Source organism: Lissotriton helveticus, chromosome 8 (genome assembly GCF_964261635.1).
Source record: "Lissotriton helveticus chromosome 8, aLisHel1.1, whole genome shotgun sequence".
Taxonomy (NCBI): domain Eukaryota; kingdom Metazoa; phylum Chordata; class Amphibia; order Caudata; family Salamandridae; genus Lissotriton; species Lissotriton helveticus.
Window position 1 is genome coordinate 1216488480 of NC_136069.1, and position 25405 is coordinate 1216513884.

A 25405-nucleotide genomic window follows, 5' to 3' on the forward strand; every position below is an offset into this window, starting at 1 on the left:
GTGCTGGAATCACAAGGAAATATAATGTAGGCATGTGTGGGAAAAAGGGGACAGGATTACATGGGCTGGTCACTGTTTTTGTTATTTGTTATCTCATCTGTACAAACCCCAATGTGAATTCACTGCAAGGACTATTGCAAAACGCCGCAGTTACCTCATTTGTACTCCATTGTATTTGCTGTAACTCTACACAATGTGTGATAATGATTGGAGTGCCGATGCTGTCACTCACTGCCTTCTTAAAATAGTAGATGTTGAATGCACACAACCTGCGCGTCACAGGCTGTGTACTTGATATAAAACAGATTTTGCAATGTACTGATAGCAAATGGTTATGCATGTATCTTAGCCCGGACTTTTACTGTAGTAAATGGTCTTACATGCAATTGTTTCCTTTCATAAAAATGTAAAAATCAATAAGACAGCTTAAACAAAAAAAAAATGAGGCACTGCACTGCCCGGCTGTAATGTTTTCTAGCACGACCACTAACACCAAACCAATATAAACAGCAGTTAAAACAAAGTTGGAAAGAAGAAATAATGAAGTCCTAAAGCAGACGAGACCCATTTACACATTACGCCCACTAGTCTTTAGCATACTCGAACAACACTTTGCAGCCTCTAGAAAGTCAAACGTAAAAAAGATTGTGTAACACTTTACATAATGGGGAAGGAAAAACAATGTACAGTTAATTAGTGTTGACTCATTTAATGTCAGTGTTTTTTAATACTCCTCAGGACAGGATCTGTCCCAGTTGTAGCTATTGGGGTCCCTATAATAACAACACATACTACTTGGCATGGAAGGGGTGTTTTCTTCACTCTGATGTCCCCCTTGATTACCACAGGCGGTGTTTTGCAATTCTTCCCCTTTATAGTTTTGAAATTTCTCTAAATAGCTTTGTCTCAGAAGGCTGATGGTGAACTGATCCAGCCTCCGGATGCTTCTCTTTTCTACCCCCAGGTGTTGAAAATCAACTAATTGCTGAGGTACCTCCACAAACAATTGAATTGCTTGTATTACTTGACAAACAAACTACACAGTTCTATTAATGTTATATTCTGGAACTTAGCTCAAGAAACCTGGATTCAGTGCCTTATAAACCTAAATCGGCAATGCTGGGTTAACTATACGGCACATGGGTTAGACAAACAATTAGCGAAAAGTTGCCATCATTTGTGCCTAATCAGCTTTTGCAGTTCTATAGGCAAACATCTTTATCATGTGCAAGGAATGGCCCCACTACGTCTGACACAGTGGTTTTTTTTTCTATGCGATTCTTAACACAGCTAAACTCTAAAGCAGATAACAGGGCAATTACATATTGTCCCCCTACAAATCTATAAAATATCTTTGATGATTGGGAAACGGCCTTGCCAAGTTTGTGTTACTGCTTAGCACAGTTTGGTTGCTATTATATGAATTAGAATGATTATTCCTGCATGGCCGCCAACTTGGGGTTAATAATTTTCTTTTCTTCACTAGATCGTTTCTTTAGGGCTACCGCTCTCCAGTTTTGCTTGTGGAGCTCAAAGTCTCCCTAGACCTCCGTGTCATCCTGTCTCGGATCTTCAATGGCCTGTTTCAGCTCTCTTTGAGTTAACTGTAACAGTGTACTTCCTCCTACAAGAATATCTGTATTTGTATTGTATAAGCCTCAGGAACTGCCAGGTGGCATCTGCAGGAATTCAAATCAACTGGAAGTATTACAATCCTAAAAGCCAAAAGTACACAAGGAGACAGCATGTTCCATTCATCATTCATCCAAAATTATGTCTTATTTTCAGCTGGTAACGGGTTTTACATGGGACATTGAAAATTCTAAAATTCAGTTCAGCATAAAGGTCAATACTATAGTTAACATGGAAATCTCATTAAACGTGATTAAGACCTGCATCTAAGATGGCATTTTGCAATTCCTAAGGGTGCGATTTGCAATTTCAGGCAGTTAGAAAATGCAAAATGCCTTTTCAGACTGTAGGGAAGGCATTTTCGGTAGTGCAAAAAGCAATTTCTAGCCAGTAGAAATCGAATTTTGGAAATCACTAAATAGGAAATCGTAAATAGGAATTTCAAAATAGATATTCGCTAACACCATGTACAGAGAATTTCCTAATTGAGAATAGTCGCAAAATGGTCATTTAGGAAATGCATTTACCAGCAATCTCAATAAGGTGGAAACCAGGTGCAAACAATATAAAGGCACCCACAATGCATTTGGCTCTTTCAGCGTGACAGCTTTGCATGCCCTGGCGAGGAGGCTAAGGATTTTGGCTGGTACGCAGTGAAGGAGGAGGAGGCAGGAGAGGATATTTAGGGTGATGGTCATCCTTTTTAAACTGCCAGTTGGGGAAAATAGATAAGCACCATCTTGGGCTGGGGAGATATGGCAATGTAAACTGGAATGAGGACCATATTGGCGAGGAATGGATAGAAGATTAACCACATCCAACTTCTCAGGAAAATAGCATTGCCTTTAAATGGGAGGCACAAGAAGGGAGGATGATTTTTTAACAACCAGCCCTTGATTCATTTGCCATCTGATCCTTTTACACCTCTGTACTCCCCCTTCAGATTCCTCATCCATGTGTTTCCAGAATACACGTGGAGCAGCGACATTGCATCAGGAAATCTTGGACAATGCAGTCGTCATGCCAGTGCCAGCAAACAGTCCTGGTTCAAGCAGATGGAGGGTCCTCCATACATGCTAGGTGCAAGAACCTTCAAAAGAGTGGCAGATTACATGAGATACTTGCTGCTCTTCCGTCTGCTGATGTAGGTGAAGATGTCGATGCCACCACTTTACCCAGTGCTTAATTTGTAAAATATTAAGTGCCAGGGCTCTGACCAAGAGGCCACTGCAACTTGCACCACCCATTGCCACTGTCATCGCTGCCAAAACAACTACTAACCATCTCTCTCGCTTGTAAATGTGACAGTTCAAATATTCCAGGTCTCCAAAACGAAAGGAATGGCTGGGGAGGCAGATATTAGCAATTTTTTAATGTATTTTGTTATACTCTAAATTACATGAGCAGTGACACCTTGTGGCAGATTGCCCTAAGTGTGGTGTTAAAAATGAGGTGCCAAGCCGAGTACCGGAAACCAATTAAGTGCCGGTGCTCAGCACCGAAAAGCGCAAGACCAAATTAAGCACTGACTTCAGCATGATCAAACCGCTCCACAGTGAGTTCCATTGGCAGGTATAACAGTGGTTATCTCAAACTCCCTGGATACCCATAGTGGCTTTTTGTTTGCTTGTGGGTCAGCCACTCTTCTTCAGATGCCTTTCAATGCTGGGTCTGGTGGCTCAGTGGACTAATGTGTCCACTACAGGGGCCTGTGTTTGACCTAATGGTTACAGATTCAAATCCCGGTTGGTCCACTCAGTCTTTCATCCACCTGAGGTCAATAACATGAGTACCATTTAGTTGGGTAACAATAAACATCTGTTATTCAGCGCCAAGATACCTATGGGTGAACCTGCACTTTACAAATACACATGTTATGTTATTTGTCTACTTGCATGTAGCCCTTCTTGGATTGGGTGTTCGTGTCAGCACGCCATTTATACTTTTCCCTTTTATCATACCCCTTGTGCTTCTACCGGTGGACTTGCTGCTAATATTCATGCTTCAACTTAAGTTTTGAAGCTTTTCTGTAATTCTTGGCTTCATCAATCCCAAGACGGCAGATTCCCTTCCTGGTTAGAAAATCCCAAGTCATCTGCTGGTCTATTCTTTGATGGTCACAGTGCTCTGTCTTTCTAAGCTCCTGAGCTTTTCTGCATGTGGTGTTGCCTACCATTGCCTTATGTGTGGCTTTCAACCTGATTCCGCTGTAGGTGTCTTTGATCTGGCTTGCTCCATGGTGGATTTATGCCCTGGGAAAATGTTGGTCTATGTATCTGTCTACCAGTGGCTTCTCTTGCTGATGCAGGTCATTAATGATTCCAGCTCTTACCGGCCCAATAACAGCCTTCCTTTTGGTTCAAGTTCTGGAATTTGTGATTCATCTATGCATTTCTCCATTTGGGCTGTTCTCTTACTGGCCCAGAGTTCACTCTGAGCCTTTTTCCCTTCATTAGTTTGTATAGTCTTGATTTGCTCTCTTGGCTTTATTGGTTTTGGCCGAACATCCTATTTTCTTCTTGTTTTGGGTCTCCTGCGGTTGATGTCACGGGTGCTTGACTTGGATACCTTTGCAAGACGTTGTTTAATTGTCTTGGGTGTTCCAAGCACAATTGACTTACTCTTCACCTGAAAGCTCTAGGTCCCAGGCACTCTACTTTTGGGTGCTTTGCTTTTCTGTTTGTCCTGCTCTAAAGAATTTGGGACTACACACAGCATTCTTTGTCCTGTTGTTTGTGATGCTTTGAGTCAGGTTGGTGGCTTGGTACATTTTCATGTATGTATGAACTACGGTGAGGAAACAAAATGAAGAGGTAATGGTATGATTTCTTACCAGTACTTTCCTTTAGTCTGAGTCCCAATATTCCTGGTCACAGTACTGATTATCAGCTGCCCTCGACGACTCTTCCTAAATTGGGAATTCTTATTTGGCAGTCACATTTTTGTGATTTTCAAAATTGGAATTTCCTAATTGTGATTTTGTAGAAATCACTATTAGTAGAATCCACTGTTACACACATCTCATTTTGCAATTACCTAATAGCGATTTCCATGAACCTGGTCTTTGGAATTTGAAAAGCCTTAGTTTTGAACATATGGCCCTAAGTGTTCTACAGAGGCAGTAAATGATCCGTTAAGAAAACTTGAAGAAAGATCTCAAGGATCTACTTTTCCATTTCCATCTATAACATAAAATACCCCTGCTTGTAATTCGTGACCAATGGCTGGGTGGTCACAAAAACTCCTCACTGGAGATATGGTTTATTTAACGTCTGTACACTAATCTTAGTCTAGACTCATTGGGGCCTATTTACAAATTGCACTTTGTAGTACATTTAGTAGTACTACAATAGCACTACTCACCTACTAGAAAATCCTAGTCATGAACCTACTTGTTGAGACCTATGCCTCTTCTATCTATTCTTTGTGGGGATCTATGCCCTGATTGCATACTTCTCCACCCACATATAGCTGATTTGTTGAGGGAAGAACAGGCGTGAGTGGCGGTAAAAAATGGAACATTTATGGACGGGTTATAGGAGGGGTTTATGGTGGGACAAACACCCACTCATAAAAGAGTAAGCTTATAACTATTCCCAAACTGCACTTATATAGTTACTTTGGTTATAAAGATCCCAAAACAATTTTAAATCAACTCCAGCTCAAACCTGGAGTAAACCCAGCACCAAACATGGCCAATCACTGAAACTGCCGCACCATTTTATAGAAAATAACAAAGGCAGGGGCTGAAAAAATAAAGGAAAGCTAAATTAACTTATTTTGACATTTAAAAATATATGTAAAGCAGTAAACTCTGTTAAATTCCAAGTTTAGGTAGAGAGCAGCTCTTTATAAGCAGCAGCCTCCAGCACCAGTGACACTCTGAATGCGCTCACCTCAAGTATCTGTTTTTCTAGCAGAGGTTTAAGTTTAAGATTAGCACATTGCCATCCAAGCTGAGATGAAAAATAGTCTTTTACCACTCCAGGCACAGTATTACAGCTATAGATTGGTTTAATACTATCCAAGCTAACCTGGAATTAATATAAGCAAGCCTAACACAGTTCACTCTAGTTAGAGCTCATCAGAGGGATACACCTTTGTCAAGACACAAGCGAGCACCAGGTACAAGTCAAGACAATGCCCTTTCAGGTTTAGAGTGCCAAATACATTATTAAAAACTGGAAGCAAGGAACTCTAGGTGGTTCCAAGGTTTAGGCAGAGAGCAGTTTCTTTATATAGAGCACCCTTCAACACCAGTGACACTCTGAATCTGCTTACTTCTTGCTTTCCGTACCCAGAGTTCCTTGCCTCCTGTTTTGCATAATGTAGTCTGCACTCTAACCCTGAAAGGGGATTATATAAAAAATAAATTATCAATTGTATTTAATGTTCAAAATTATACGCAATTGAAAAAATATTTTATCATGCATTATTTTAATAAACTTTTAAAATTCAAAAAATACATTAACTTTTTTTAGAAATAAATAATTACAAATTTATAATAAAAATAATTGAAATGTATTCGATACGTAGTCATTTTTAATACAGATTAAATAAAATAAACATTTTAACGTTGGTGTTATATATTTAATTTACCTTTAAGTAAATATGTATGCATTTATTAAATATATTTAACTTAATTAATTATTTAATTCACTTTTAAACTAATACTGCTGTAACTTTTTTAGGTCAAGATAAAAAAAATTTAAACAGTTTTTACATTACTATTTAACGTAAAACGATGTTTACTAAATTGTTTTATAGTTGAATAAACTTTGTCTTTTCCCTATACTTTACCATATGGGGATCTCTGCCCCAGTGGATGTAAATTGTTTTATAGTTTAATAAACTTTTTTCTTTTCCCTATACTTTATCATATGGGGATCTCTGCCCCAGTGGCAGAGACATCCACCTTACTAATTCTAACTTTAAACGAAGTAAATTTGGCAGGGGCTGGAGACATACTAGCCTACACTGTGTAGTGACTTTACACTTGAAAATGGTGATTAGCCAACAAAAGTAAAATTACTACAAAGTGCAAGAGGAAATTTAATCCTGAGAAAATCTACATGTGTAAATGTATCATTGCATATGGTTCCCTTTCAGCTTTAATATCCAATTTAAACATTTCCCACTCCTCTGGAGTAATTGCTCTATTTAAATATTTTTCTCAGCTGTTCATGTGCATCCATCATGAGTTGAAGCACAATTCCATCAGTATGCCATACATTTTAGAAATTAGGTCCCAGGTTTATCAAGAATTTGTGTTGTCTTTGCATCTTGTAAGGCGACACAAGGACAACGCAAAGATTTCAGTAATATTTAAAAAGCCTTGCAAGGAGAGATTTGTGCCGTCTTGGTTGCTTAGTAAAGAAATGTAACACAATATAGCAGCTCGGACTATGTTACATTACATTTCAAGCTGGGAGGCGTTCTGTGGGAGGAGCATGGCCATCCACACATGTATTTTGGACCACTCCCAGAGTTGCTAAAGCTAGTAAACCTGGGAATGCGTCAAAATGCTAAAGCTTCCCAAGTAAGGCATAATGAGGAAAAAAAGATGTATTTCTCCTTGTCATTTCCTCTTCTGCAGCATACATAGAAAGAGGAAAATGCTTATAAGGATTGCTGCAAAAAAACAATGCATGTAACGGTAAACAACCTTTACAACGCAACTTTTATATCGCAGAGCCTTTACAACACAACCATTACAACGCAAACTATTACAACGCATTGCTCTGGGGGGCGCTCTAGGATAGGGAATAGGTTAATTTACTATCCAATAACCTTCCCTAGTGTCCACGGGGACTGGAGTTGGAATAGTAAATTAAACTATTCACTATCCAGCACCCCAAAGCACTATGCGTTGTAATGGACTGCGTTGTAATACTTGCGTTGTAAAGGCATGCGATGTAAAAGCATGCGTTGTAATGTCATACATCCCATGTAACGCAGGCACCCTTGTACTATAATGCACGGATGTCTGTGTTGGCGTTTGTCTACACACAGAGCAGCAGTGCAAGGAGGGAGTAGAAATGCTCCATATCTTTGAATGTATGGAGCATTTCTGCTCTCTCTATTTTATGCAACGCAGCACAGCAACTTTGCTTGCTGCCCTGCGTTGTGTGAAAGATTAGCAAGGTCTCAGGTTCTTAGAGTTGCGAATTGTAGAAAATAGTTTCTCAATGATGGTTTTGTTGCTTGTGTACTCTTTCACCATTAATGAGTATAGGACCACATGTCTCACATGTGCATTTTGTAAGCACTCTGGTACATAAAACTGAAAGTCAAATTGCATTGAGTAAATGTTTTGAAATAACCATTTTGGAACATTTTTGAGATTATTCTTCACCCTCCTGGTACCCAGCTGTTGAACAAGCCTGTCTGCAAAACTAGTGTAAATTCTGAATTAACATATGGGTATATGGGGCTAGAAATGTGGTAAGGCTTAATTTCTTTCCTCTCTTGTCCCATATTTGTAGCATGATTGTTCTGTGTATGCTAAATAGTGCAGTGGCCAGTTGCAAGCCTTTTCAAAGTCATAATATGTCCCATAATTGCATGATCCATTTGTACCCATATATTTTCAGTTTCTGCTTTGGATCATCCTACACCTATTCTTGGTTGTGCTGCTTGCTAGTACAATTTTAGCTCCTGAAGTGCTAATGCCACCAAGATCTGCCCCTCAGAAGATGTTTCATTGGGATCCTGGGATGCAAATCATGTCACATAAAGCCTGTAGCATATCAAAGATGTTTCCCCCTATTATACTTTCAAGAGCTATGGATATATTGATAGTATGGTCACCTTGATATCCTCAATACTACAAAACCAGGAAACATATAGGAAACATATACGAGTGCTGAGTAGGAAAAGACAGTAACTACGTCAGTGAGCAAAGGCAGATTAATAGCTCTACAAGGGTCCAAACGTTTGGGGACAATCTTAACCCCCATATGTATAATAAAATAGGAGCCTCAGTTAAAGGCAACATTTCCCTAATTTGTATTGCTTTATCTGGTGGTAAAGTCAGTGTGAGAAGCTGGCTTGGTATATGGAGTACACTTATGTAAGTGGGTACCTTGCACCAATACAGACAACCCTTATGGTGATTTTAGTGGTCTTAGACAACCTTAGAAAGCTCTCTAAATAGTAGCTGTGGAGAGCGGCCTTCAGGCTTAGTCCAGAAGGAGTGTAAAGCAGCTTGTTTTACCAGATAATAATCTTATTGACATGATTTTTAAGTGAAAAAGAACCATACAGTGTATTTATAGAAATATGCATTTATTATATAACACTCCTTAACTCATACAGGTATCTCCTAGCCGGAGATACACACAATGAACGGAATACTTTTCAATAGAAACAGGTAAGTAGTAAGTAATACACAGTGGTCACCAGGGGGGACCAAACCATATACTAAATTAGTGGAATGCGAACCACGACTTGAGTCAATCAATCAATCAATCAAACAAGCTTTATTCGATTTTAGGTAATAAAATCATAAAAGCATATACATATAAAAACAATTCATCTAAAATACATCTATATACAACAGTCTGCTTTATCACCATAGCAATTTCGAACGTTACTTCTCATCATGTTGATCAAACTAACAAACACCCAGTCCCCAAAATTCAATTATTATTTACTTTCCTATTTTTCATCACATTCTTTAAAAACCCTGCCATAGAGCTGATACAGTAGAAACTGTCCAACATCTGCAAGTAGATAAAGGCTGGTCGACATTGTCTCCATCCTCCCCTTTTTAATAGTGGCTTTAACCACCTTTGTCTCTCTGTGTCATAGAATTTACAGAATAGTACCACGTGAATCGTGCTTTGTTGCGATACATTATCGCACGGACAGTGGCATAATTGTCTAGACCAATCATTAATGTTTGGATATGAGACCAGGTGGTGAAGTGACCCAAATCTGAATATAGTCAGCAAATATCTTTCGTATCTGCTCAATACATGTTGCAGATAAGGTTGGATACTGCATGTAATTATGATCTGCTGATGATTAATCACAGTTGGTTTGTTCAAGGAAAGGGGTAATCTATTTTCATCTAAGTGTGCCATGATAATCCCTTTAAAATCTTTGTGTGTAATAGCCTGTAGGGAATCAGGCGTCGAAAAATATTCAGGGTGGCCGATATCATACATGAAATCTTTCACATATTTTAGCCATGGGATTTTACGGGTCTTATCTAGCTTCATGGCATCCCTCATTATTACCCTGTTTAAAGTGTCGTTCTCCGTGGTCCAGATTCTGTGCCATAAGAGAGCTGGCAGAGCCCTAATTATGTCAGAGATGTATGTGACTCCCATCTCAGAATGGCAGTTAAATACAGGTGCGCTATTTGGGATGCTCAATAGAGACCTCAGGAAGGCATTTTCGGTACGCTGGATTGGGGTACAATCTTGAAAGCCCCAAATTCCTGCCCCATAAATGGCTATACTCACGCATTTAGCGCAGTAAATCCTCAGCATAATTACTAAATGCCTTTCCCCCAGCTTTTTAGAGAAATTAAAAAGAGCTGCTATAGACTTCATATATAAAAGGTTTCTTGCTTTGACCGCTGGTGCCCAAGACCCCGTCCTTGAAAAGGAACGCCCAGATAGTTAAGCAAATTAGTGGTTCCCACTTCACTCCCCCCTGCATGGATTTTCTTTTGGATGTTCTTAATTGAACCACAAGACATGATAAAACTTTTCTTGATGTTTAGTCTTAAACCGAGCCTATCCATAAAAGAGGAGTAAAAGGAAAGGGCCCTCCGTAACCCAATTTGACTACGGGTCATAAGCAGCGCATCATCGGCGTAGAGAAGGGATACAATAGGACGAGAGTTTACATAGGGCGGGTCCCTGGTGTGTGGCACCAACTCCTGCTCTAGAGCGTTGGTATACAAAGAGAACAGGAGTGGTGCCAACACAGATCCCTGCCTCATGCCTTGTTCAACCTTAAAAATAGCAGTGCACTCTCACATGCTACCATAGCGGACTTTTGCCCTAGCTCCAGAATACAAATGCTTTAAAAATTGAATTAAAACAGGGTCGACCTTTAATCCCTCCAGCACTCCCCATAGCTTTTCATGAACAACACAATCAAAAGCTGCTGAAAGATCAACAAAGGCCAAATAAAACTGCTCAGGTTTTGCTTTAGTATATTTACTAATTATAATACTTAAATTTAAAATCTGCTTGTTTGTACCTAGGCCTGACCTAAAACCATATTGGACGTCGCTTAGGATATCGTTTTCTTCGGTCCATCCCTGGAGACGGTCTAAAATGATCCTGCCTGCCACCTTCATCAGATAATCCAACAAAGAGATCGGGCGGTAGCAGGCAGGGTCATTACGGTCTCCCTTTTTAAAATTAGGGACAATAATTGAATCGAAGCAGATTTTAATAAATCCTTTCTCGCAACATCCTCTTAATACTCTCGTTAAAATGGGACCCCAGATCTCCAAGTTTGCTTTATAGAGGTCTATAGGTATCCCGTCGGGCCCGGCCGCCTTCCTACCTTTACTGGCTTTTACTGCTGCATTGACATCCTGTAGAGAGATGTCAAGTATAATAGGGGCGAAGGGTTGTTCCATATTCCGGGACTCTAACCTCTCTGATGTATCCACATTGGGTTTCTGTATTGCATACACACTGGAGAAAAAAATTGACCCAGGTCTGTTCATTAATCGCTATCTCAATGGTTGGTGCATCCATTGAGCTCACAAGAAAGGGAGCATTTACCGCCGCCCAGAACTTAGCACTGTCCCTGGATTCTGCTGCCTCAATTAAGTCCTTCCAGGCAGCATCTTTCAACTCTTTGATCCTCTGATTGCTGGCTTCTCTGTATGTTTTCCTATAAACTCTAATCGCAGTCAAATCTCTTTCTTGACACTGTAAGGCTGTCTTTAGATTTTTAAGACTGAGTGTACAGTTCTTATCGAACCACCCTTCCTTGTTGGTGTGCGGGCTTATATGTTTTTTAGACAGAATGTCTCTGATAATCTCAGTAATACTATTAAAGGCAGTTAAGAACTCGTCGTGCGACGGGCTGTCACTCAGACAAATTAAAATAGGGTCTAGCTCATTAGTGATTATTTCAGTACTTAACTTCACCGGGTCTCTGTTCCCCCAACGGACAGCATTCCCGTTCTTCCTACCCAGTGCAATGTCTTGTAGCCATGCTAACTTGTCACCATTTCTATACAGCATCCCACTAGGGACTGTTATGTTCACGCTCTGGGCCAAGTGATCGCTCATCTCTATAGGGGGGATTTCAAACCCTCTCACAAGGCCTGCAAAGCGATTTGGAATTATAATAAAATCTATGGTCGTATTAGCTCCTCTCCCTAGGAAGGTATGACCAAAGTCCACAGCAGGTGGACACATACGGTTTGAGAAGCCCAGATCATACCTAAAATTGGCTTAATTTAGGAGTTCGCCCTTAAGAGAATGTTGAAAGTACGATAGTTGGTCATCACCTTCCAGGGTTAATCCGCAGTTCTCGGATCCGCCACATTGCACAGATAGGTGTTAAAATCCCCTCCCCATATAGGTATGATTTCTAAGTTGGTCTCTGTGCCTGGATAAGAGATATCTTTGCTCAGCTTCTCTACTAAAGCTCCCAGATGGGTCAATTCAATATTATTATAGAAATTAATCAATTTCAAGGCGTAATTTTGCTCCAGCTGCAATAAGACACTCTGAAAAAATATTTCTGAGTTTACCATCTTACTCCTGTGTGTGACTAATAAATTAGATATATACACACATAACCCTCCTTTAGGCCTACCGCTGGTTGATTGAATGGCGGGGTATGGAAAGTCTTGTACCCATTTATATGGACACTATCAATCGTCCAGGTTTCTTGGAGACACAGGACGTCAAAGTTCTTAACAAAGGTCAGCCATACTTGGTCAATAGCCTTGTCCTTCAGACCCGCCACGTTCCAGAAGAGAATTCTACATTGGCCAGTTTGAGTTGTGGTTGGGATCGTAGTCCCCCCTCCATGGGTGCAGGAGTTACTTTGAATTTCAATATCGATACTACCTTCCGCCCGTGTCTCTAGCGTTGAGGTCTGCAAGATAGTATCTGGCGCAATGTCCACCTTATGGGTTTTAATATGTGGACGTTTACTCCCATTGGTTAGATGTCAATCGTTCTTGTCTAGAAAGGAGAGGGGGCAAAACTATTTGACACAGGCAATCTAAAGCTTAACCCTTCTTGACTCCATCCCAATTCCCCATGCGGCATTATACTGTGTACAAGGTGTGGTTTATAAAAAAAAACTAATGGCCGCACTTGAATGCCAGTATTCAAAGTAATGATGTTATTCAATCGTAAAAAAACTTCTCTAACTAATTGTGGTGAGCCCAGGGACAAAACTATACAGTCACCTTCATATGATTTAACACTATTTCCCACCCATGCTACCCTCCTCACCATCTTAAATTGCTGAAACAGTGCGGTTGAGAGACTTGTCTTAATTCCTAACCACCTAATGGTCTTGTTTCTTAATGCTTGACGATTTTCCACCGTTGCATTTGTTAATAGTGGGGCATTGACCAGAACAATAGTGTAGGGTGTCGCTGCAGGGGGTAGATTTAAGGTTTGAACCTCGGGATTTTCACTATCACCATATTTGCCTCCCTTACTACTATTAGCTCTGCCGCTTTGTTCTAATACTTATCTCCTTGCCCTCTCTAACTGGGACTTGTAATCTTATTTGGGCATCGCGCTTAGCGTATCTATTGTTAGTGGGATTGGTAGCAAAACCTCTCTGTTTTTCTTGCGCAGCCCGCCCGTTTACCCCCGAAGTTCTCATTACCACAGACTTAACCGATTCTGCGCTAGGCCTAACAGGATGTGGGGATCCAACCAAGGAGTGCAGATTAGCCCTTTCTTCGCCTGATACCTGGTTGTGGTTTCCCCCCCAAAAAATCTCTAGACGATTCTTTCTAGTCTTAAACCGATGGTATAAATAGATTGCATCACCTGCTCCTTGAAATTTTTTATAACGTTACTGACCTCAGCCAGTTCATTGTGGGAATCAATTGGAGCTTTCTTGCTCCTCTGGAGGGCCTGACCCCTTGGTGTGTTATTCTTACTCCCCTGTCCAGTCCCAGTTATCTTTTTTGTCTGCATTATTGGGGCTGTAGGTGAATTCGCCAGAGCCTGATGTACCATTACTTATTCGCTACTGTGGGTTTTAGTAGTCGGGGTTTTAAGGGGTTGCAGCTTTTCGTCTGGGGTAGCGTTTCATTTGAAACTTCATGCTCATTTAAAATTGTGTCAGCGATTATCCAACACACATCCATTTTTTGGTCGCAAGCAGGCGTCGCTAATCGACGTTTCCTTCCCTACCAGTATGATGTTGTTAGCATCGCTACTCTATCCGCTAACATGATCCTGTGTTTGAGAGGGAAGGGAAATTGCAGACTCATTATTTATAGTTTCCTCAACACTTGTGATCTGTCGCTCATTGTCTCCAACCGCCCCAGTTAAATATTTTAAGAGAGTCATATTAATTGTCCTATGTTTACTGGGTACTTTGGTGGTCTGACTCGCAGTCTGCTTTCTTTTCCCCATACTTCCACTTCCAGTAGTTGTCAGGACACTAGTATTACAATGTGCGGCCTGTAAAATATTAAATACAGGGTGCCTTAGAGTATCACTGAATCCCACTGAATCCCAAAACAGAAGTGCTTACTTCCGAATTACTCAAGCGGAATATCAGTCGAGAGGTTTGTTATAAACAAACAACAATTGCTTTGGAAAGGCTACCAAGATAACTCTCAGTACACTAAGGTCCTCTAGCCCAATAACAAGGAAAAGTGCTTAAATCAGAGTACCAATGCAAAAAAGTAGCAGCAGCAAATAGCGTTATGTGCAAACAGCAATTGATTTGGAGAACTTCTTGGCAGTCACTCAATTTACTGGTCCGATGTGCAAAAGTGCTTGAGTCAGAGTTCCAATGGAAGAATGGCAGCAGGAAATGGCATTTTGTGTAAACAGCAAGTTAATTAAGGTGCTTCTTGGCAGTCACTCGATTTACTAATCCAATGTACAAAAAAAGTTGAATTAGAACTCCAATGGAAAGATAGCAGCAGAGAATAACTTATGTGCAAACAGCAGTTGGTTTGAATACTTCCAAACGGTCTCGCAGATTTCTAGCCCAATGTGCAAAAGTGCTTGAGTCAAAGTTCCAGGAGTAAACTTACTTCCACGGAGCCTCACAGTTCAACCCAAACTACAAAATGCTTTAAAAAGTTCCTCCGTCAAAATTAAGTTAATAATTATTTGGCCACGGCCACAGTACCTTATTGATCCCGAGTACAAGATGTCAGAGGGATTGCCCTGCCCGGCCTCTTCAGGCCTTTGACCGGCGCTGCGGGAGCTCGAGCCCTGCTTTTAGCGCCTCCTGGCACGAAGTGTTGGTGTGCTCGCGTTGCTAGCGCCGCCGGGGACTCTGAGAGTTGGAGTCCCTGGCGCTAGTGCGGGTGGAAATGTTGCAGTCCTTCGGGACTGTTTGAAGAGCAACAGGGCAACAGGTCAAAGCGGCGTGGAGGCGGGCTGGACACAAATTCACATCACAGATTCCCAACCAATCATCACATCCATGAGAGTCACATAGTCCCGTCCAAAAAAGGTTAAGACTCCCCAGGGCACTCGTCACACCCGCTTAATTGATCGTAGCACTGCTGTGGGGAAAGGATCAAAGAGCATGCAGGGGAGCACAGTGCAAACCCAAACTTCAGACGTTTTTCTTGAAACTGCTTGTGACTGTCAGCACCTGACCAATCACGTCTCTTGAGCGGGTGTGACTTGAGTCAAGACTGTACCCAGAAGACGTAGAAGTGTCGCGGACCCAAGAACCACCCGAAGTAAGTAACTAGGTGCCCCCACAGAGGTTGTGTGCTAAGTGGGAACACGACCGCATGATCAATACAAGTCAATGGGTAAGTCACGGTTGCAATTTTAAAGAAGGACCCTTCCCAACAAACTCTGAAGAAACCCTGTGGAAGACAGAAGATTGGAGAGCCACCCCATCCGTGGATACCTTAGGGATCAGGATACCTGTCCCAGGGAAGTCGGGTGCGTAGGTGTGAAGTGGCGTTGGAAACCGCTGTCGATTCCAGTGGAGAACTTCAGAAAGATGCTGCTGCTGGAGAAGGTGAAAGTGTGCAGTGGAACCCAAAGGGGGATTCAAGATGTGAAGAACCTGCAAGCAGAGGGGACAGAGTCTATGCCACACAGGAGTGACCAGGAAGCACGGAAGAAGAATACCCACCGATGTTGGGTGCTGCAGGGGAGCTGACGATGACCTTAGAATTGCAGCTGTGTGTGGACCAGGTGATGCTTTGGAAGACCAGGAGCTGTACAAGAGCTGTCCCATGTCGGATGTGGAGAGTTGAGGGGTCGGTGTCCGGCGGGAGCACCAACAAGCGTTGGCAACTGCAACCAAGTGGAAGGGGCGAAAGGTGCAATGTCGGGACCAGCAAGGTCTAGTGGACTTACCACAAGCAGGAGAGTCAGGGCAATCGAGGGAGCCCAGAGAATTCAAAGATGACCCTCAAGAGGACCCACAGGCCGGAGGCACTGGAGTCACAAGAGGACCTCGAGCAGCTCACCAAAGATGCAAGCTCACAATGTAAGAGATGAGGTGAGGATGAAGATCTTAGTCACGGGCGATGCTTAAGGTTGGGGCTACTTGGAGTCCAAAGATCTTGATGGAAGGAAGCCAACAAGCCTTTGCAACTGCAAGTTGACGTGGTGCCCAGGGGTTCGGTTTCTGCGGCTCCGACAAGGGATACTGGACTCGAGGACAGGGCAGTCTTCGAGGAATGTGAAGAACCACCACCTGTATTGCTGAGCCTTTCGGAGTCCGTAGGAGCTCAGTATCAGGAGACCGGTCAGCTTGGTTGCAGTGCCTGCAGATGCAAGGAAGTGACTCTTTCACTTCAAGGGAGATTCCTTCAGGCGTCTTGGATGCCCACAGGTCTTGGAAGGTTCCTGTATGGAGCACAGGCATGGATGTTGCAGCAGACGAGCAGGGCAATGAGATCAGGAGTAGCAGGACTATTCCTACTTGCACTATTATCACAAATTGAGAGGTACCCTATTGTGCGTAGGGGACAGGGTGCACTGCAATTTCAACAAAAGAATATCCCCTACTAAACGGGATCTATTTCTAAGCACTACAGTCATGCATCACTTACAGACTCTCATTCGCTCTCTATTCTCAAGAGACTGGACTCAAATGGCAAGTGCTCCCACCCTGCCCCAACACACTAAATCCTGTCTGGGAGGTGGTCACACCTACCTGTTTATTTATTTATTTGCGTGTTAGTAAAGCGCTTGAATAAACTCCCGGAGGAGTATCTCCGCGCTGAGAGACACCAGAAGCAAAACCAGGTCAGTGTACTCGTACAGAGCTAAAACTCACAAGGTAGCAGATCATTGAGTTCATATTAACCTAACTGGTTAGACCTGAAACAAGAACGTTTTCAAATGTTTTCTGAAAACAGAGTGATCAGAGCACTGTCTCAATTGGAGAGGGAGGCTGTTCCACAAAGTAGGACCAACCACTGACAGGGCCTTGCCACCCATTCTAGTCCTGCCAACCCTAGGTACCCTTAGCAGCAACAGCTCGCTTGACCTAAGGGAGCGAGTAGGAACAGATGGGACAAATGTATTAGCTAAATAGGTAGGGACTAGATCATGTAGTCCTTTATGTACAATACAGCAAGTCTTGAATTTCACTCTTTGGCGGATGGATAGCCAATAAAGTTTCTGCAGTAGAGGTTTAGATGAGGATCTAGGGAGAGCGTTTAGAACCAGCCTAGCTGCAGTGTTTTGTACCACTTGCAGTCGGTCCAGCACCTCTTCGTTTGCGGACACCAGAAGACCATTACAGTAATCAAGTCGGCTGATCACTAGAGCCTGAACCAGAGTCTTTCTAATAGAGTCCGGAAGGAGTGGGAATATCCTACGGAGGAGCCCTATCACATGGAAACAGGACCCCACCGTATTATTTACATGTTGTTTCATAGTCAACTCCGGCTCCAGACGTACCCCAAGGTTCTTGATTACTAGTTTGGGTTCAGGGACTGGTCCTAGATCTAAAGGCCACCAGTCCGGGGACCATAAGATCTTGGCCTCACCGAAAAACATCACCTCAGTCTTACCAACATTACACTGTAGGAAGTTGGAAGACATCCACTGGGATACTGCTTTCATCCCCTCGGAGAAAGATTGTATAACCTCCGGGGTCAGTGATTTAAAAGGAAAAAGTAGCTGAGTATCATCAGCATAAGACACTGGACAGAAACCAAAGGCTCTAGTTATATCTGCCAGGGGTGCCACATAGGTGTTAAAAAGAGTAGGGCTCAAACATGAGCCCTGTGGCACCCCTTTGGTGATCTTAACCTCATCCTACCGAAATTCCCCCATGGTGACACTTTGGGTGTGGTCGGAGAGAAAGCTCTTTATCCAGTCCAGTGCCTTGCCCCCCAGTCCCTTCACAGTCAGGCGCTCGACCAAGATCTTGTGAGAGATAGTATAGAACGCTGCCGATAAATCTAGCAGCACCAGGACAATGGAAATACCTTTGTCCTGGTACATACGAAGGTCGTCAGTTATCGACAGCAGGGCAGTTTCGGTACTAAATTTTGGCCTGAAACCAGACTGTGAAGGATCAAGGCTTCCCGATAGTTCCAGGAAGGTGAACAAATGCTTGTTGATATGCTTTTCAATGATTTTACCCAGAAATGGTAGCAGGGAGATGGGTCTGAGATTGGACAGATTAGTCCAAGGGATGGCGGTGTTCTTCCGGATAAGTCTAACTAGAGCCTTTTTCCACTCGCGAGGAACACGTCCTGTTTCCAACGAGAGGTTCACCAGGCTCTGAATATCGGGACCAAGTACTTTCCCCACCTCTCCCATAGATCTTGCTGGTAATAGATCAGAAGGGCTCCCACTTTTGATGTTATTGATCAGTATCTCTACCTCTGGCAGAGTGATATTCGGAAAGTTAAGAAACAAATCAGAGTCGGCCGCAACTGCTTGACCCAAAGTATTAATGTTAAGATTATTCTTTCTTGATGGAATAGATAGAGTAGATGGAATAGATGCCTCAATTTTTTCATAAATAGCATCGATCTTATCGGTGAAAAAACTTGAGATGTCGTCACATAGCTGACAGAATACCTTTTGTTCTGCCTTCCCCTGCCCAAGCTTGGTTCAGCAGCAGGAGGGCAGAAACGTGTCTCTGGCTGGCAGCAGCCCTGGTTTGCTATCCGGGTCTGGAAGACTGGTACCGGGAGTACAGAGGGACTCCCAAAGGAGTTTTATGGTGCATGGAATCATACCTCCCACTCCATTTACAGTGTGGTGGTATGATTCCAACATGCTTGATACCAAACATGATAGGATTCGTTGCAGCCAGTTTCGAGATGGTCACCACGAAATGACCCTGTGCCCCTCTATATGTCATATGGCTGTGTACTTACTACCCGGGAGAATAGACTCCGTAGGTCGAAGGGGTGTCCTGCTCATGCAGGGGCACCCTCACACTTAGAACCAAGCACTCTGCTTACAGGATTGCAAAGGCCTGCCTTAGGGATGACTTATAGGATTTAAGGGCAGTGACTTTAGATATAGGGAAACCTTTATCTTTCGAAAGTGGTGCTAGCACCAGCTTACACAGGATGCAATGGTAGGCATGTAGAGATAGTTTGAATGGTCTCCCATAGGTGGCATAATACATGCCTCAGCCTACGGGAGACCTCTGGGGTACCTATGCCAAGGGTACCTTAGTACCATAAACTAGGGACCGATAAGGGTACCCCAGTATCCAATATGGGATGTACCTAAGTACTTACCATTACCATTTTGCAGAGAAAGCACAGAGACTGGGGTCCTGATTAGCAGGATCCAAGCCAGACTAGTCAGAAACAGCATTAGATCAAGCAAAAAGTGGGGGTAACCATAAAAGCAGATCCTACTTTCCTACAGTCAGCCTTAATATTTCAGATTTGCAAATATTAATTAAGTACCCTGCTCGAGACTCAAAATCTTGTAGCTGAAGTGGGACCAAAGTTTCTGACAATTCAATGACAGAATAATGTTGTCTGCATAGAGGGCAATTTTAAGTTCATTCAGCCCAAACGCTATGCTTTTTACGCCATCTAGTTATCTATTATGACAGTCAATAGAATACAAAAATGAGTGGAGAGAGAGGGCACTCTTGTCACAAACTTCTCTGAATATAGTGTTGTATGAGGGCCAAATCCTACTCGTCATAAGACTTTCTCCCTGAAGTACCAGTCCATTTGGTGAAAGGCCTTTCTCAGGAATACATCTAACCACAGATTCCTCACATCATGAAAATACCCAGGCACCAGACTGGATCTGGAAAAACTTTTCAGCAATTCCCCCAAACACAAGTAGGTGGCACACTGTGGCTCCCCAAGGGACCCCTTCTCTTTTGTGAATGTATGCGAAAAGAGAAGACAGTGGTCCCATCGACAACTGTCTGCTATTAAAAAACTTTTTGTTTCTCTTTTTGTAACGCATTCCGTTTTCCTTTAAGGAAAACGGGCTGCTTTACAAAAAACAGATTGCTTTATTTAAAAGCAATCACAGACATGGTGGTCTGCTGACCCCAGCAGGCCACCATCCCTGTGATGTTTGCAATTGCTAATGGGTCACAAATTGCGACCTAGCTCATTAATATTCACGAGGTAGTACATTTGCCCAGTGTGAATAGTAGAAAGTATTCAACATAGTTCATTGCAGAGCGTTTTGCGATTTCCTAAATGCGAATCTCAAGGATTCGCAATAGGAAACTGCAAACCAGTTTCTTAGTACATCTGGCCCTTCATGTTTAATCTTGGATGCTCCCACATATACTCCAATCACAAAGTAGTTAACTTACTGGAGAGCTCAAGATGTAGTTTTCCTACAGAAAACTTGTTGCGAAATCTGTTCTAACCTGCCTGCTAATCCATCACATCCTAGCAATTAGAAAAGCAAAAAAGATCATGCTTGTGGCGGGTTTATTTATTTCACAAGCCTGTAACTTAAAGTTATTGAAATACAAGCTGTGGAAATCATTATGGTCATAAAACTTCATTAAAACTGTGCAAACCTCTAATCCTGATAAATTTATATTTAATCAGGCAGCAAAACAAAAGAGTCAATACGTCAAATTAATTCAAGTATTGTCAGATTTAAACTATCTCTATGCTCGAACTGTCTGGCTAATACCTAATTTCAATATGAACCTGACAGTAGCCCCTGTGGGCAGCAATTGATTTTATTGGCTGAAGGGTTCTTCGGGAATCCCTGAACAAGTAAAGAATTTGCAAAGAAAATCTTGGGAGAATCACTGTTCGCTTTTTCACATACATTTTCAGCACGTACACTGAACGGCAGATCGGCGCATGATACTAATATCTCACTTTGTCACACTTGCAGTTGATCGGCTAAATAAAGGGGTTAACATAGGCATAAGTTTTTAAAGCAACTGTTACCTCAGAATTTAAAATTTAAAATACAAAGAGGAAACGTAGTATTGGAAAGAGATGGATAAGGCTTCATGTATCTGCTTTAAAATCGAAGGCTACATCACTTACCTTCACGTTGCCTTTCTTAGCCAAGACAATTAACAACTTATCTCTGAACCATTAATTTCAACTATAATGGAAAAACCTATTCCATCCTTGGCCTATGGTCAGAAATATCTAAAAACAGTCTATTTAATTTCCTAGATACGTCCCAATGTATCACCTTTAGGGGCGTTTTTAGACTTCCAAGAATAGCTCACCAGCACAAATTAAATTAGAATTCAACCTATAAAAGAAGCACGTGGTTTGGAAGGTTTTAGCATCAAATGATGCCACAGCTTATGGCTTGCTAAACAGGGTACCCTGAAGTCCTTGGTGTGGAAAAAAGTTCCTGGAGGAAATATTTAGATTTAGCCATTTAAGCAGGCCACTTCAAAGATCTCGAAGAAAAACCTAGCACATGAAGCCAGAGATGTTGAGGTTGATAATCTGAACCTTGAGGAGTGACAGGCGGAAACCCCCACACCATATTTGGTTAATAAAGTCTCAGTGTGAAGGGTTTAGTGGGAAAAGAAGACAGGGCCCACCACCACACTACGTATACATTGGGATGCAGGCCTTGGGCACTCTTATATTGATAGTGAATGGCAAACTATCTTAACTTACCCTGCCTTGGTGTCTCGAAAGGCCTGCTTTAAATTAATGCAATTCTATATCCTACACAGGGCTTATTTAACTCCCAGCAAAATACATGATTTTAATTGTAATGACAATGCCTGTCCCCGGTGTCTAGCCCCTGACGTAGTGTCTGGCACCTGCTCTGGTCCTGCCTGTCATTGACAGACTATTGGAGAGACGTCACTATGCACTTGACACGCTGTAAGGGCACTACTGTGACTTACGCATGGGAGGTGTGCATTCTGGGCTCAGCTGTCATGCTGAAAAGAACAGAGTGGGGACACGATTTTCGGACGCAGACCTTATCGCGGCTGATCACCAGTAAATGGAAAGCCGTGGTCCCCCTGCAGTACCCCCAGCTGCCTCAGCATGGTTACTCACTGGCGTAACGAAAATTGAGGGGGCCTCCCTGCACGGCATGCAGAGGGGCGCCCTTCAGGCTCAAACAGGAGCTCTCTGGGCAGAGTGCACTGCCGAGGGCCCTCTGGAGCTTAGGGCCCCCCCGCACTGCGGGGGATGCGGGGGCCAATGTTACGCCCCTGTGGGTACTATCCATGTTGGCATGGGCTCAGACATAAAGCGCGGTACGACACAAGAAAGAGGTGAAATGTCTTCGTAAATACCTAATTTCTGAGACATGGATTGCATTTGTGGGGAACCTTCATGAGGGTACATCAGCTGCTCAACACCCCTCGTGAGAATTCCTGTGGGCTCCATCCCTCCTCCCCACACACTTGGTGACAATTGTAGCTCTACTGATACTTACTAACGTTCTATGGGGCCCTGGTGACGTTCTCTGGCGTTAGGGCTACTATGACCTTTTTGTCTGTCATATTGAGCGAGTGTGGCATTATATTATTTTAATTTATTTCCGATTCTGTTCATTATAGTTGTAGCAGTTGTACTATTTGGCATCTCTTAATTGCAACGGACCTTCCTTATATATACTCCGATTTGCTCTTTGACTCATTCACTTTAGTTCTTAAGGTGGTCCTGACTATTCCCAACAAACAGTTGTTTGGTCTTTCTTGCTCAAGATGTTGTTTATCATCGCAAAATATGCACATGCTGTTCTGGATGCATATAAATCTGCTTGTAGCCCATGCTTTGGCCCGATGTTTCTTTCACAGGTTCTTTCATTATACACCCGCCCCATGGCTAGGGTGAAATTGAACGGAAGGATATCATGCACGGTTTTCCTGAGTAAAGGTAATAGACAGGGATGCCCCCTTCCACCGCTATTTTTTGCCCTCACTCTTGGGCCTTAATATCACCAGATACTCCCTGTTTAGTGATAGTGAATGAGTCAAGCAAAATGTACAAAATATCCTATGCTGGAGAACTTAGTGAATAAAAAGAGGTCAGAGTACATTAAGAAAAACTGTAGTGTTTGAGGGAGGAAATCAACTTGGCCCTGGACTCACACTAAAGACATCAAGTTGGAAACTCTTACTCATTAACACCTCCCAAGAGTAGTGATAAGTTCTACTTCAATCAATGTATGAGTTTTACCTAGAAGCAGCGGCATAGGTGTGACTTAGGAATCACAACTGATTTACCAAACACTCAATGTGTACCACATATAAGAGAATCAGGTATAGCTAAGTAGTAGTATTTTTCCCAAGTTAACAAATAATTTACCCACACAAAATATGCGCTTTTCCCAAGGGGTGGCATAAGTGCAACCCAAGAAGTTACAACTGATTTGCCCAAAAGTCTATAGGATCTACCTAGCAGTATGGCCCAAAAGTCTACATTCTATTTACCAAAACAACCATTTATTGACTACTTGTGACTCTGGGAGACACACATCCACAAAAGACACTTTATCCCAAAGAATCAATGGAGTCTACCCATGAAGGGCATAGGTGTAACCTTTGGGTACAACTGATTCTCAGCAAAAAAGAAACAAACACTTGCCCCATTGAGATAGAAAGGATTTGCCTGTGCAACAAAACTCATTGGCACTTTATTAAGTAGACTCGCATATCTTGCGAGCTTACCAATGTTAGCTCAATGTATTGTTTCATTTTCTTTGAAGTATGCTGGTAAGTTGATTTCAACATGTTTGCAGTGCTATAGCTGGCTTAAACTGGCCTCTTCACAACAGCCTTATAAGCGTTGCCAAAATGACTAGGTCTAACCGAGGTTCACAGTCTTAGTTTGGGTTGCAGAACTTAAGAATTGAGTCAAAAATGGTAACTGAAGATGGTTCCTAACTCATACAGAAATCGTTCTTATGATAGCTTGGCATTACTGACCTTCATCCATGTCCTTAGTAAAACGGTTAAGAATGCGACCCAGGGGTGTGGTATCAAAGAAATGAATTGGACTTCGAAGAATTTTTTCAAAAAGCTGATCATGGAGGTTTGAAGATGCCTTGAGTGTGCTCTAAATATAAAAAAGAAACATGAACATTGTAGTGTGCAGGAGTCGAAACATTATACAATATGTTTTTTCCAGAGAATGTTGGAAAAATCAAAAATCCAAATAAAGATAATGGAAAATGCAAATGTATTATATAAAAATAAATGGGCACTTCCCTCCAGCACCAAGATTCTCATTGTGCAATACTTTCCTTCTCCTTATTCCCTTCTGCTCACCTTACGATCCCTCATGTGATAGGTTCACTAAAATTGGAGGTAGAAACTTTGCAAATAATGGAAGATTTAGCTGTGTGGATTACTGAAAATATATCTTGAAAAGGTATCTGGATTCTCTACCTCTATCCAGAAGGATAAAACTGACTTTAATAAACTCAGAAGAAAGTTTATCATTGCTACAAATGTGGGCTTTGGATTAGAAGTGACCTGTGTTTTCAGTTGTGCTTACACCACACAGGTGCCATATACAGATGTCACCAAAATGCCGAAGGTCTTGAGTACCACACAGCTGCATGCAAAGAAGCAATACATTCACTGTAATAAGTCGCAATTACAGTTAACAAAAGTCTTGGCTAGTCAATAAGTCTTAAAGTTTATATCTTTATCATATTAACCTTGACTTCAACATAATACAGTGTTCTGCTAAGAGCTAACTACAATTACAAATTACTTTAATACCTTTGACTTTTCGTTGGCACTGTTAAGGCGATTTATATAAATGTATATACATTAAACAAACGTCACAATGATCGTGCTGGCAGTTCATATCAACAAATCTTTCAAAATCAGATAAATATTATAATAAAGATAATACTGATTCATGTCCAAATATCATGAATGTGTACTATAATTTAATGGTGCCGCAAATGAATTCCGATGGCCCATTCGTAACTTGATCACATCACGTCAATTGATCATGAGTAAAAAGCACCAAATAATTCACAAATTAAACAAACAAAATCCGACATGGGTGCTCCTTTGATCAGCATTATGCCTTGAATGGGCTATCAATTTTCATATGCCTCCTCCCCACCAGAGTTAAAACCCCCTGGATGGGCTCACACTCTGAGGGCCACATGTATGTACCTTTTTTACGGTCGCAAAGGGTGATTCGGTGAACTATTAGCGAATG

General features: G+C 42.0%; 1 protein-coding gene across 3 annotated transcripts in view; it reads right to left on the minus strand.

Moving 5' to 3' along the window:
• Window positions 1-25405, minus strand: part of LOC144773252 (ATP-binding cassette sub-family C member 5-like) — a 2136031-nt gene that overhangs the window by 456258 nt on the left and 1654368 nt on the right. For all 3 annotated transcript variants that reach the window (XM_078658154.1, XM_078658153.1, XM_078658155.1), the window contains one exon: window positions 24151-24280. In XM_078658154.1, coding sequence (XP_078514280.1) covers window positions 24151-24280 — 130 coding nt within the window. The remainder of the gene's footprint in view (window positions 1-24150; window positions 24281-25405) is intronic.